Source organism: Emys orbicularis, chromosome 3 (genome assembly GCF_028017835.1).
Source record: "Emys orbicularis isolate rEmyOrb1 chromosome 3, rEmyOrb1.hap1, whole genome shotgun sequence".
In the NCBI taxonomy this organism is placed as follows: domain Eukaryota; kingdom Metazoa; phylum Chordata; order Testudines; family Emydidae; genus Emys; species Emys orbicularis.
This window is the reverse complement of record NC_088685.1, coordinates 141133256-141146285: the sequence shown is the minus strand read 5'-3', so window position 1 is coordinate 141146285 and position 13030 is coordinate 141133256. Positions and strand designations below refer to the sequence as shown.

The window sequence follows — 13030 nt, the reverse complement described above, 5'->3', positions numbered from 1 at the left end:
AAGTATTACAGTAACACAAGAGTTGAGAGTATCATTTTTGCAAAGTTCCTAGCTCCTGTTAGGAAGCAAAGAACTATATTTTAAATGTGGATGCTTAAGTTTTAGCAGGATCCAGTACTGTCTGGATCAGTTGGTTGCCCAGGCACACTGGGATATTCAAAGGAGCGTATGGGATTCAGGCAATTAAATCCCATTGAAATATGAGAGTTAGACACCTAACTTCCTTAGTCTTCTTTGAAAATCCCAGCCTCGCTCCTTGTCTGATCCTTGCTATGTCTATGTATCACTGAGGTCTCTGACCAGTAAGTATTTATATGTTGTCTGCCTGTTAGTTTCCAGGTGGAGGTTGTTATTGATTTCAAACTATAAAGACCTAAATGGTTTTGAGTCTTGCCTACATAACAGACCATCTTTCTCCCTGTGTGATACAGCAGCAGCTGTGTGCTCAACAGAGGTACTTGTGCTAAAAACAGCCCCTGGGGTTAAAAAGGAAGGAAAAGTGGTAGGGCATCTTCTGAAATGTGCCCTTCTCCTTGATCAGATAGACCTTGGATTTGTTAACTTTCATAAGATGCTGGAAAGCTCGAGGGAGAGAAGAGTTCTGGGTGCTTGGTAGCATGTATATGTGTGTATGTCAGAGCGGGGGTTTAGAGAGTGGTCAGATATGGGGTTAGTATGCTGGACAAATAGTCTAGTTTCAGCAATCCAGCGTGCACTGGAATTTTGTGTGGGGCTTATTTTTGTAATCACACACTGTACTTGCTGTAAAAATCTCTAGCACCAGGGATAGATGTCTCAGATTAATCCTTTCAAATAATTGTATACAGCTCAGTGGGGTGAAACACAGACTACATCAGCCTTATGTCTGAATGGTCATGCTTTTGTTTACTTTATCTGAAAGAATATATACATACATTGTAGCTTAATTATACCATAATAAAATGATTTGATTGGTGGAGGAGGGAATGATACAGGAGATAGGCATATTGGGTTTGATTGATTTTTCCCTTTCGGCCTCATCTTGTTTTTCTTGTTGTTATTTATTAATCATCATTGTAGATTGTTTTTAAATGTTTTTATGTATTTAAATATATTTATCTGAAATGCCAGTGGGAAGCTAGTTCTGCAGTTAACTGACCATGGAGAAGAGTTACTGGCCTTTGTTGCAAGGTATAACAGGCAGAGCTGGTAGCAACCGACAGTTCAGATTGTCTAACACTTTCTATTAACTCCTGTTTTCAGTTGCTAATAAAGATGCCAAACTTTAATCTCTCAGACTGAAATGTTCCATGCTTGCTCTCTGCCCCAGAATGAATTTTTGGAATATTTCAGCGATAGGGGTTTTGGAGAATAAGGCTAAGGATTAATAGGTAGTTTGGCCAATGTTAACATTTTTTCCAACCGTTCCCTTGAAGAGCTTTAGCACCTCCTTGTTTTGGAGCAAGACTTGGTATTTGGAAAAGGGGTGATCCTAGGTGTCAGAGAGAGGGTTTTTTTCTGTCCTCATGAAAATCCATCCAAATATGACAGAGTTACAAACCTCACAGGTGCACATGCTCAGTGGAGCTTGTTAGGAGCTTGCTGCTAAAACCTCCAAATGTTCTATCCAGCTCCATAAAGCTACCCACACGCCAACTGCATTATGTTCCAGTTTTACAGAGCTCCCCACATGATAGGCACAAAGCTAGAGCTCCAGATACAGGGATGCTCCAGTAGCTTTGGCCCATGGGTGGTTGTATTGCATTGGGAGTGAGGAGGAGCCCGTGAGTTCTAATCAGGGTTCTTCCATTAGCTGGTGTTAATTCTATGTATGTCACTTCCCAGGCAATCTTAATTTGGCCCCTTGTGTGTATGCATGATGACAGTATTTAATTACATGTTTACAGACTACTTGTTCTACAGAACTCTTGCTTTATTCAGTGCACTGGAGAGACAGTGATTGAGGCAAAGGGTTGTAAGAGAAGAAAGGATGTTCTCTTGTGTTTAAGGTACTGCACAGGGACCCTGCAGGTCTGCGTTCCAACCCTGGCTCTGCTATTGATTTCCTGTGTGATAGCTGGCAAAATTAATGCACACACACAAGGCGGTAGCCTTAATGCTCGACTCTTCTGTAGGAAGAGGGTATACATTTTGTTTTGAAAGCTCAGTAAGCAGATTAAAATGTGTGTCTGCAATGAAGTAATCTCCCTAGACATAGCATATTGCAGCTCTCAGCACATTTTTTGTTTCCATTTTAAAAGAGGTTTCTACAATTACAGGCTCACAGTTTCTGTAGGGTTTTTGGAATACTAACGTTAGAAATGTAAAATAAAAATTAATCTACCAGTGGGGAGCTTGTGCTCACCTTGATAAAGATAGGTCTGGATTGCCTTTCTTTTCCATGCTAGAAGCTACACGTTCCTCCAAAGTAGTTCAGTTTATCTCCCGCCTATTTTTCCATCACTGTCTGTACCATAGTGTAAGGCAATGGTTCACATGCAAAATAGCATCCTGGGTTTATTTGTGGGGTTCCCAGAAATATTGGTGATGGCAAGAAGGAATAAACAAGATCACTCTCCTAGGATAGATCCTAATGGATGTCTGGGTCTGAAAATGGCTGTGGTTACAAAGAACATCTCCCCCTTTCATTTCTCTGCTCTTTACCTACCTTTCGTACACATGAATAATCAGCCAATCCCAGTAGGTGCATTGGAGTGGGGCTTGCACTGCAGGACGTACCCTCTGAAATGTAAATATCTAAAGCAGTTTAAAACAACAAACTCAGGTTGCCCAAACTCAACAGAATTATTTACTGGGTCAGCTGAATTAAAGTCTGTGTGCTGTGCAGTTATTAAGCTTGTGTAAGAACACTATTCTAGATGCATTGTTTTCAAATTTATAGACCAAATACAGTAAAACCATCAGATTTTGGTGGTTCAATGGTTAGAGCACTAACCTAGGACTACAGAGACTTGGGTTTTAAGCTCCTATTCTGCCACAGACTCCCTGTGTGATCTTGGGCAAATCACTGAGCACCAGATCCTCAAAGCAACTTAGGTGCCTAAATGCCTTTTCAGGATCTAGGCCTTCGTCTCCTTGTACCTCAGTTCCCCATCTGTAAAATGGGGATAATAGCACTCCCTGACATCACAGGGGTGTTGTGAAGATAAATACAGTAAAAGGATTGGGAGGCGCTCAGATATCAGATATAGGTACCTAAAATAGATATCTCAAAAGATAGAGGCTGATATTAGGCAGTTGAAGGTCAAGTTGATGGGAAGCCATAACAAGCTAAACCATTGAATGAGGTTGTCAAATGCCCTTTTAGGCTTCCGATCAAACAAAAAGGAGAGGTGAGACAGAACAGGTGACTGGGGAAGGGACCAATCTCACCTCCCCTGCTACAAAGAAGTACTGAGCTCATGTGACCACCCTGCCATTTGTTAGAGTTAGGCCAGTTTAATAAGGGGACTATGAGACTAATTGCTTCCAATGAGGTAAACTGAAGTGAAGAACTATTTTGTAAGGTGTTGTTCTGTTGCTTTGCTGTTTTTGCGCAGCAGCCTTACCAGACCTGTAAGTATGCAATGTCATTTTTGACTTCTTGGGAGACCTGGGTAAAACACAATAGTCCCTCAACACAGTGAAAACATGCCTTGGTCTTGCAGTGTATTCAGGATAATACCATGTTTTAACCATATTCCCAAATCATGCTCTCATCATGTGAAGTCCAAGCCAGAGCACGGTCAAGATCAGTTGAGTCCCAACTTCTCTATGTTATTAGACCAACCATGTTGACATCATATTGGAAGACTACATTGTATCTGGCTCCCCCGACAAAGCAGAAACCACATTGTAGTGGGTCCTGTCTTCTCTGAGAATAAAACTGTACAAGTTTACGGCACCATGCTTAAGTCTAGCTATTTCTAGCAGGATTCCCAGAGCAGTGATCTTTTTTGTTGACTGTGTTGTACAGTCTGTGGACAACCAAGTAGTGATTATAGTACAGTGATCAAGGTAACCATGCTAGTATCCTAATAGCAACAACTGTATAAATGTTATTCCAGGTAGCACAGTTCTGATCACATTTGGTCAAGGCCTTTTTAGTGATTTTTTATTGTGGGGAAAAAATATACCGTGGTCTCACACATAACCTTACATGGCCTCCTGAAGTATGTATGCTCTGTATAGCAAGACGCTAGATTGGACACTGCTATTTACAATTGCTCAAAATACCAGGTCAAGGGACAGGCAATGAAATTGAAAGGGGGAAAATTTAAAGCTGATAAAAGGAAATACATTTTCGGACAACATGCAATTAGCGTGCACAGTTTACAGCCACAAAATACAGTTGAGGCTAAGAGGTTAGCAGGATTCAAAAGAAGATTAGACCTTTAGATGGATAACAAGAGGTCTGGCCTAGTGAATAGGGAGGAAGCAGTAGATGTGATGTATCTTGATTTTAGTAAGGCTTTTGACACAGTCCCACATGACATTCTCACAAGCAAACTAGGTAAATGTGGTCTAGATGAAATTACTATATGATGGGTGCAAAACTGATTGAAAGACCATACTCAAAGACTAGTTATCAATGGTTTGCTGTCAGACTGGGATGGCTATCTAGTGGGGTCCCACAATGGTCTGTCCTGGTCCAGTACCATTCCATATTTTCATTAATGACTTTCACTAATGGAAAATGGAGTGGAGAGTATGCTTATAAAATTTGCAGATGACACCAAGCTGGGAGGGGTTGCAAGCAATCTGGAGGACAGGATTAGAATTCAAAAGAACCTTGACAAATTGGAGAATTGGTCTGAAATCAGCAAGATGAAATCCAGTTAAGACAAGTGCAAAGTACTATCCTTAGGAAGGAAAACTCAATTGCACAACTACAAAATGGGGAATAACTGGCTAGATAGTAGTACTGCTGACAAATTGAATATAAGCCAACAACCTAAAAAGGCTAGTATGCTGGGAGTGTTGTATGTAAGACATGGGAGATAACTATCCCGCTCAGCTCGAGTACTATGTCCAATTCTAGGTGCCACGCTTTAAGAAACATATGGGGGAAAAAATGGAATGAGTCCAGAGGAAAGCAACAAACATGATAAAGGGTTTAAAAAAACTGACCTATCAAAAAGGTTTAAAAAATCTGGGCATAATTAGTGTTGAGTAAAGAAGACCGAGGGGGGACCTGATAACAGTCTTCAAATATATTAGGGGCTGCTATAAAGAGGATGGTGATCAATTTTTCTCCATGTCCACTGAAGGTAGGACAACAAGTAATGGCCTTAGTCTGTAGCAAGGGCTATTAAATTTAGATATTTGGAAAAACTTCCTAACCATAAGGATAGTTAAGCTCTGGAATAGGCTTCCAAGGCAGTTTCTGGAATCCCTGTTATTGGTTGGACAGACACCTCTCAGGATGGTCTAGGTATACTTGGTCCTGCCTCAGCACAGGGGGCTGGACTAGACCTCTTGAGGTCCCTTCTAGCCCTACATTTCTATGATTCTATAAATCTTCATGCTTCAAGGCAACCTCTGTTTGATGGGGGTTAGGCAGAAATTTCCCTGTGAGCAGATTATCCTGTAGGGTTTCTTGCACCTTCCCATGAAGCAGCTGATACTGGCTACTGTTTAATATAGGAGACTGGACTAGATAGACCACTTGTCTGAGCCAGTATTACAGTTCCTATACAGAAACTATATAATCCTAATACAAAATTCATGGCTACCACTTTGCTCATTGCTGTGTATTGTTTCTGTGATGTCTGTAAAGCAGTTTTTATGTCATTACAAACTATACTAATGAGAAGAGGCCATGAGAGGCTGGTTATACCCAGAACCTAGGAAATAAATTAGCCTTAGAATTCAAGTTGCCATATTTTGCCATAGGTTCTGGTTAGCAGTTGAAGATTTGAAGAAGAGACCTAATCGTGAAGTACCTGCTCGAGTCCAGGAAATCTGGCAGGAGTTTCTTGCTCCAGGAGCTCCCAGTGCCATCAATCTTGATTCAAAAAGTTATGACAAAACCACACAGAATGTGAAGGACCCAGGAAGATACACATTTGAAGATGCTCAGGTCAGTATATGATCTTCATCCAGGCACTTCCGAGGTATAGCACCGGCCACTTGTATGCACACTCTTACAAACAAATATATTTGGTAAAGATAATATAGTGTTCACTTTTCTGAAAATATCAGTATCAATGCAGTATGGGGGAAACTCATTCTTTGGATTAAGGCCTATGCATTGCTTAAGTGTCATATGCGCCACAATTTTGATGACTGTAGTGGTGCAAAGGCTTCAAGCTGGCCCTCTGCAGATGTGTGCATCTGCCCTGCTAGCCGGGGGTGTAGTGCAATATAGGTACAGTGAAGTTCATTCTCTTCAGGTACCAGGTTTCTTAATCCTTTTGCTCAGTTGCATTAAAAAATGCTACAGAAAATCAAATGAATTTCTGCCTCTCAGGATCTGCTCTTGAAGGACTTTTTTTAACCAAAACGAGGAATCTGTTCTCCTCTAGATGCATGTTCATAACTCTCATTAGCGTTTATAGGAGGCAAAAGTTTATACCAAGGAAAGACTGTTTATCCCATGGGAGAAATAAATATAAAGGCTTGTACTGAGGTTATTTCTGAATCCTGACCTATGTACAAGTGTACCTTATAAACCCCATTGTAAAAGTAATATCCACTGAACAGCATAGTAGGCTTCTAGGAACTGTTCTTCAAGGAGTGATATTCTAGGAATGAAGGACAGATTGAGTATGACTTTCTAAGATTTTTTTCTCCATTTTACACTTTGCGGGTTGATTTAATAAAGAAATATGGTACCATACACATAGCAAACAGATAACTCCAGTCCGAGTGGCCTTTGTTTTAGATTGACAATAGCACAGCACAAAACAGCAAAATGTTCATGAGAGAGCACACAATATATGTCTCCACTGTGATAGTCTGCATTAAACTGAACACACAATGGTTGTCTGCCTACACCAAGCCCTTAGAAATTTAATGGTACAGTACACAGAAAACAAAGACATAAATTACCTAGTTAAATACTTCAGAAATACAGAAGCTCTGGAAGCAAAGTTATGTTTAAACTGCAATAGCTAAAGAAAAGCAACCTTCCTTACATTATCCTAGTTTTGGAAAATGGGTATGAAAGCTCAACACTCCTTTATTTTCTTTCTAGAGTTTTTTTTTTTCCATTTGTGTATGGTCTGGAGTATGCAGACTCTATGCAAAGGGGCTTTTTCCCATCAGAACACCCTCCTTTGATCCTGTTCAGCGTAATTTAAGTCTGGCAGTGAACACTTCTCACTCAGAGCAAGCAGGATAGGACTCACCTGTCCTGCCTTGAACATTATGATCTTTACCCACTGTGCTAAAGTAGCAAGACTTTTTCAGTAGAGGGCCCCTTCTTTTGGAATTTGCTGCTCATGATGGTCTGCCAGGTTTTGAGTTGAAGAGCCTCCAGGGCATCAAACAAGTAACTTTATTTTTGTTTAAAATACAGCTCTACTCTGTAAGGTGACTCACTATAAAAATGGCATCATTGGGGTTCCATATTTGCCTCTTGAAGAGTCCAGCTCTAATGTGTTCAATTTACAAGTAAAAAAAATATTTTTTCTAACTCCAGCTTTGCCAGCTTAACCTGGAATCTGAGAAGTAACCTGGGTTCTTTACTTCTTGTGCATTACCACCAGTAATAAATTCTGCAAGTTAAGTTATTCTCTGTGACACATCTGCGAGGCTGCTGTTTACAATGGTGTTTGCACAGATTCAATTGGCTGAACGTTGTTAACCAACTCTGTTGATACTGTGGATGAAGGAACAGAATCCTCTTTGTTCTCTCTTAGCTGTATTAGCTGTGCAAAAAAAAAAATGGTGTAAAGACTCACTAAAGGGGCCAGATCTGACTCTGAATGCATGAAGGGTCAGAAGGTGCTTGTTTTTACATGATCACTTTTCAGAGTTTCTAAATGCATTAGATTATCAAAACTGAGAGAACTTTGAAAATTTGATCGACTTCTACCTACATTTTGTCTCCTTTTGTTTACTTTCTCCATTCACTCAGCTTGCACTGTATAAAGTGTTAGGATTTTCACTTTCAGGTTCATTCACTAGGTCAGTGTTGTTGTGCCAGAATTTCCCTATACTGCAAGAGAGAATTTAAATTATTTTATAAACTGGTTTCATTGAATGCTTACAAATATATATTTCTATTCATATTGGGTTTTTTTAAACCCTCCCACCCCAACTGTATAAAAACAAATACAGACTCATGGATTTAGACTACTGTACATTTTAGCCCTTCAGCTTTTAGGGCATTCTCTGAATTTGATTTCTGAGTATTCTCTCTCTCTCTCTCTCTCTCTCTGTAGCAGAGGCTGCTCAACACAATCTGCTGCCCTAGGCACACTTTAGTATGATGCCCCCTGCGCCACTCAGGTTTGGCCCAGCCTCCTCTCTGTCATAACAGATGGGCGGCCAGGCCAAATCTACTACCCTAGGCAGCTGCCCAGAAATCTGCAGCCCTTGGAAGCTGCCTAGCTGGCCTATAGCTAGAGTGGCCTCTGCTCTGTAGATATTTGTAAATTCTTCAGGGCATGACTTCACATGCATCTGAACAGTACATGGGGCATGATCTTGTGACACAGTTCATGGGGCATGATCTTGACTGGGATGTCAGGGCACTAGTATATATAAATATTCCCAGATAACTATATTAAACTGGTTTTATGGCTGAGTACATATCAGTAATTTACAGATAAACATATTACAGGGATATTGTAATTATCTGAAAACCAGATCCAGGAAATAGTTAAGGTTCAATTTAAAAGAAATCCAAACATGTTATGTATGGTATGGAAATGGACAGTTAAGGCACCCAAACAATTTTAACGCTGCCTTGTAGTGAGGCGATGCAGTTACAATCAGTGCATACTAGTGTTTGCAGTCCCAGATTAGATTAAATTTAAAGACACATTTGATTCCCCACCCCTCATGGTATCACTACAGGGTGGAGTTTAGCAGAATCGCCAATTAACCCTAAATACAATGTCTTCAAGTGTAGCCAATGGACTAAACTTCAGTAAATTTATCTATAATGGAAGATTGCATTATTCTGTTAGTAAAGTAATTTGGGACAAAAAATGGTTTTATATGGGTGTTACATTTTTTGGAGAGTCTATTTAGCTGATGTACTTGTAAATTCTCAGAAAATTCATTCAAATATAGAACAAGTGCTGTAATTTAAGGGGAAGGTACACTGTATTCTTCACACATGACAAAGTGGTGGATTCTACTTTAAGAACAAAAGTCAATTCAACCTTAACTCTAGAACTGCAGCCAATGCTCCTTCCTTTTATGTTTCCTTCCATAAAAATATACTACTAATAATCTCTAGTATCTCTCGATAATGGCATTAAATATTCTGTTATCTATCTTTTTGATCTTAGTCCACTGCATCTTGTTTTCAGAACATCCATTCAAAATGTCAATTTTTTTAAATTGTATATCTTTTCTCTTCAGGAGCACATTTACAAACTGATGAAAAGTGATTCCTATCCTCGTTTTATACGATCCAGTGCCTACCAGGAGCTGCTACAGGCCAAGAAAAAGGTATTGATCCATCTTCTCTTTTTGTTGCAACTGTGCTCGGTGGTGGTGATGTTTGCTACAATACATGGATTTCTCTCCCCTGTGCAAGTGCAGCTGGATATCTGGTAGGTGACCAGGTTGGCTTATTTAGAGGGTCACATACATACAGTAGTTTGATAAATGTATCCTGCACGCGTGTATGTTTTAATAAGTTAAATTAGCAAAACCTATTTTTATTTTTACATCTCACATTATAGCACTCTTTCTGTTACCAAGCAACTTAAACTGAAAAGTAGTTTACAAGTAGGTTAAATAAAATAAAATCCCTGCAGTATAGTCTTTCAAATTTGCAAATATAATAATTCTCATTTTCTTCATTTTTATTTACAAAGCCTACTAATTTGTTTAAAATTGATCTCATTGGTATGAATAACTTCTGGTTTCATTTTTTTAAAAAGTATTTTAGGATTTCTTTTTCTCCCTGTTATTATATGTCTAGTTTTTATCAGGTTAGGAATCTAATATGAATGTGAGATCATGTCACACTCATGCAAACAAAAAATCTTACCATGGTACATGACCCTTGCTTTTTAAGGTCCAGATTATGCAATGAGCTCTGCAGAGACGAACCCTTCACTGTGTGGAGCATCTTACATGATAGGGGGTCAAAGTGCTGAGTGCAAGGAAATTCCAAAACACTTTCTGATGCAAAAGTCTATAATGAAATTGTTGTTTGTTATTAGTGGGTCTGATTCTGCAACCACCACAAATTCTGAAATCCTATTGCAATCAGTTGGGAACACTGTTTGCAAAATCAGGCCCATTATCCTATGTAGAAGTAATAGTAAGCTAGTTATGATCTTGATAATACTAAACTGTGCATAAAATGAAAATCTAAAAATTATATGGAAGTACTGTATGGTTTTTTTCAAATGTTAGTTTCTGACCATCCAATATGGAGAAATGTTGAAAGTTCCACAGAGCTGCTACTGTGTATGCAAAGTCCTTACGTTTTGCAAATGTCAGTTCATTGACACAAGAAATGCTCTTCATAATTTTTTTTATTTTCAGTTTTTCTTTTTTAATCAAACCAGTTTGATCCACCTGAGAAAAGTTTTTTTTTTTAAATCAAATATTATAACTGCTTTGCCCGTCCATTGTTCTATAACAGGCATTCATTAGCAGCTTCATACCTACTTTTGCTTCTTGATTTGTACATGAGCTTTGTTTTGCAGTCCATCGTTTCATCATTCCTTCTTTTCTGCTCTATTTGTTTCTTGCTCTTCTTCTTTTTTCTCCCCTTTTCTTTTCTTTTTCCTTTTTTTATTTCCCCCTTTTTTTAATTTAAGTTGGAAAACACACTGGATCGTCGAACATCTTTTGAGAAATTCACACGCAATGTGGTAAGTTTGTTACCTTGGCAAACTAATAAGCCTGATCAATGAAACACCCTTCTCCCCACCACCACCCTATTCCCTCACCTTTTCTCCTTCTGTATGACAGAGATAAAGTTTTGCATCCATGCAAGTTTACAACTTTACATAGAAATGGCAGCTTTGTACTAGGCTTTCATTACAGTCCTCCCCCAGCTCTCCCTCCTTTTACTGACTAACCTCAGAGAAAACCAGGTTGTTATTGTTGCTATAAATGGAGGAATGGACCTGTGGGAGCCATACTGTTTGCATTAAGGAACATTAAATACACCCTAGAAAACGGAGTTCATTCACTCTTCATTTTTTTATTAAACTAAAGGAACCTCTGGAAACCTGCTTCATGCTGTTACTTTTCCTAGTGCATCATAAGAACAGACATACAGGGTCCATCTAGCCCAGCATCCAGTCTTCTGACAGTGGCCAGTGCCAGACACTTCAGAGGGAATGAACAGAACAGGGCAATTATCAAGTGATCTATCCCCTGTTGTCCAGTCCCAGCTTCTGGGAATCAGAGATTTAGGGACACCTGGAGCAATAAGTTGTGTTCTTGACCTTCTTGGCTAATAGCCATGGATGGATCTATCTTCTAATTCTTTTTTGAACCCAGTTATAATTTTGGTCTTCAAACATCCCCTGGCAATGAGTTCCACAGGTTGACTTCACGTTGTGTGAAGACGTACTTCCTTATGTTCGTTTTAAACCTTCTGCCTATTAATTTCATTGGGTGACCCCTGGTTCTTGTGTTATACGAAGGGGTAAATAACACTTCACTATTCTCTTTCTCCACACTATTTATGATTTTATAGACCTCTGTCATACACACACACCTCATTAGTCATCTCTTTTCTAAGCAGAGCAGTGCCACTCTTTTTAATCTCTCCTCATATGGAAGCTGTTCCATCTCCCTACTGATTTTTGTTGCCCTTCTCTGTATCTTTCCAATTCTAATATAACTTTTTTTGAGATGGGGTGACCAGAACTGCACACAGTATTCAAGGTGTGGGCGCACCATGGCTTTATATAGTGGCATTAAGATGATCTCCCCAAATACTATGTTTGATGCGTATTTTAATACATTGGATTACTTTCCTTTTACTGTTCCTATTTTGTCCTAGATGGAGTCTGGCCAATTTTATAATGGGGCATGGAAGGGGGTGGGAAATAACCTGTAACAAATGTCCCCAACTTCTCTCAAGCCTAATAATGCTTCTCAGGTTCAAAGGTGCCTTGTGAGCAGTTGATGCTTATGATGCACTAGGGGTTTGTTTGAATGTCATTTCAGTGACACAGTACAAGCAGCCAAAATTCCTGCCTACACGCTTCAATTCTGCTCCGTTCCTTATTCACTGAAAAGTAAGAATTTATTTTTGAAAGATGTTGCAGCAAGGTAAAAATGGAGGTTGGTGGATTTCTTATCCATATTTTCCCACCACCAGCCATGAGTTCCACTGATGTCCTCACTTACTGGATTATTTTTATTTGTGCCAGTCTTTGGGTCTTTTTTTGACATTGTGCAAGTTCAAACTAAAGCATTCAACACATTTATTTTTGTAGGGCAGAAACATCCCTATTTTTCCATGCCATAAAAACTGTACACCAACACTGAGGGCGAGCACTAACCTGTTATGAAAAGAGGTAGAAAGATCTTGGATTATACTCAAGTTTGTCTGCATTGTCTGTTGAATTGTGCAGTTCATGCTGCTGTGTGTGTTTGTTGTGGCTTTTGCTGTGACAATCGGTTAATGGAGCTGTGTGTGTTGAAATGAAAAGTATAAAGAGCTTCAGCAAAGATCATGGTTTTTGTTTTTAGTTTATAAGGGAGGAGGGGCAGTTCTCATAAACGGCCTCCTGTATAATGAGTTCTTAACTCCTTAAAATAAATTTATTTTATGCTAAACAAAAAAGAAACAAGTGAAGTGAAAGAACAAAGTTCTATGATGAGGCTGTGGGGGTATCTCACATGCTAAAAGAAAACAGTATATATATATTTGATGTTTCATTATAGATAA

The 13030-nt window shown here is 39.2% G+C and overlaps 1 protein-coding gene across 6 annotated transcripts in view; it reads left to right on the top strand.

Annotated features, from left to right (window-relative positions):
* Positions 1 to 12650, top strand: part of RGS7 (regulator of G protein signaling 7) — a 420700-nt gene extending 408050 nt beyond the window's left edge. For 4 of the 6 annotated variants that reach the window (XM_065400366.1, XM_065400369.1, XM_065400368.1 and 1 more), the window contains 3 exons: positions 5875 to 6061; positions 9520 to 9609; positions 12576 to 12650. In XM_065400366.1, coding sequence (XP_065256438.1) covers positions 5875 to 6061; positions 9520 to 9609; positions 12576 to 12650 — 352 coding nt within the window. Of the gene's footprint in view, positions 1 to 5874; positions 6062 to 9519; positions 9610 to 10937; positions 10992 to 12575 lie in introns of all 6 variants that reach the window. The other 2 variants (XM_065400367.1, XM_065400364.1) reach the window with 1 other exon arrangement.
* Positions 12651 to 13030: the final 380 nt, after the last annotated feature.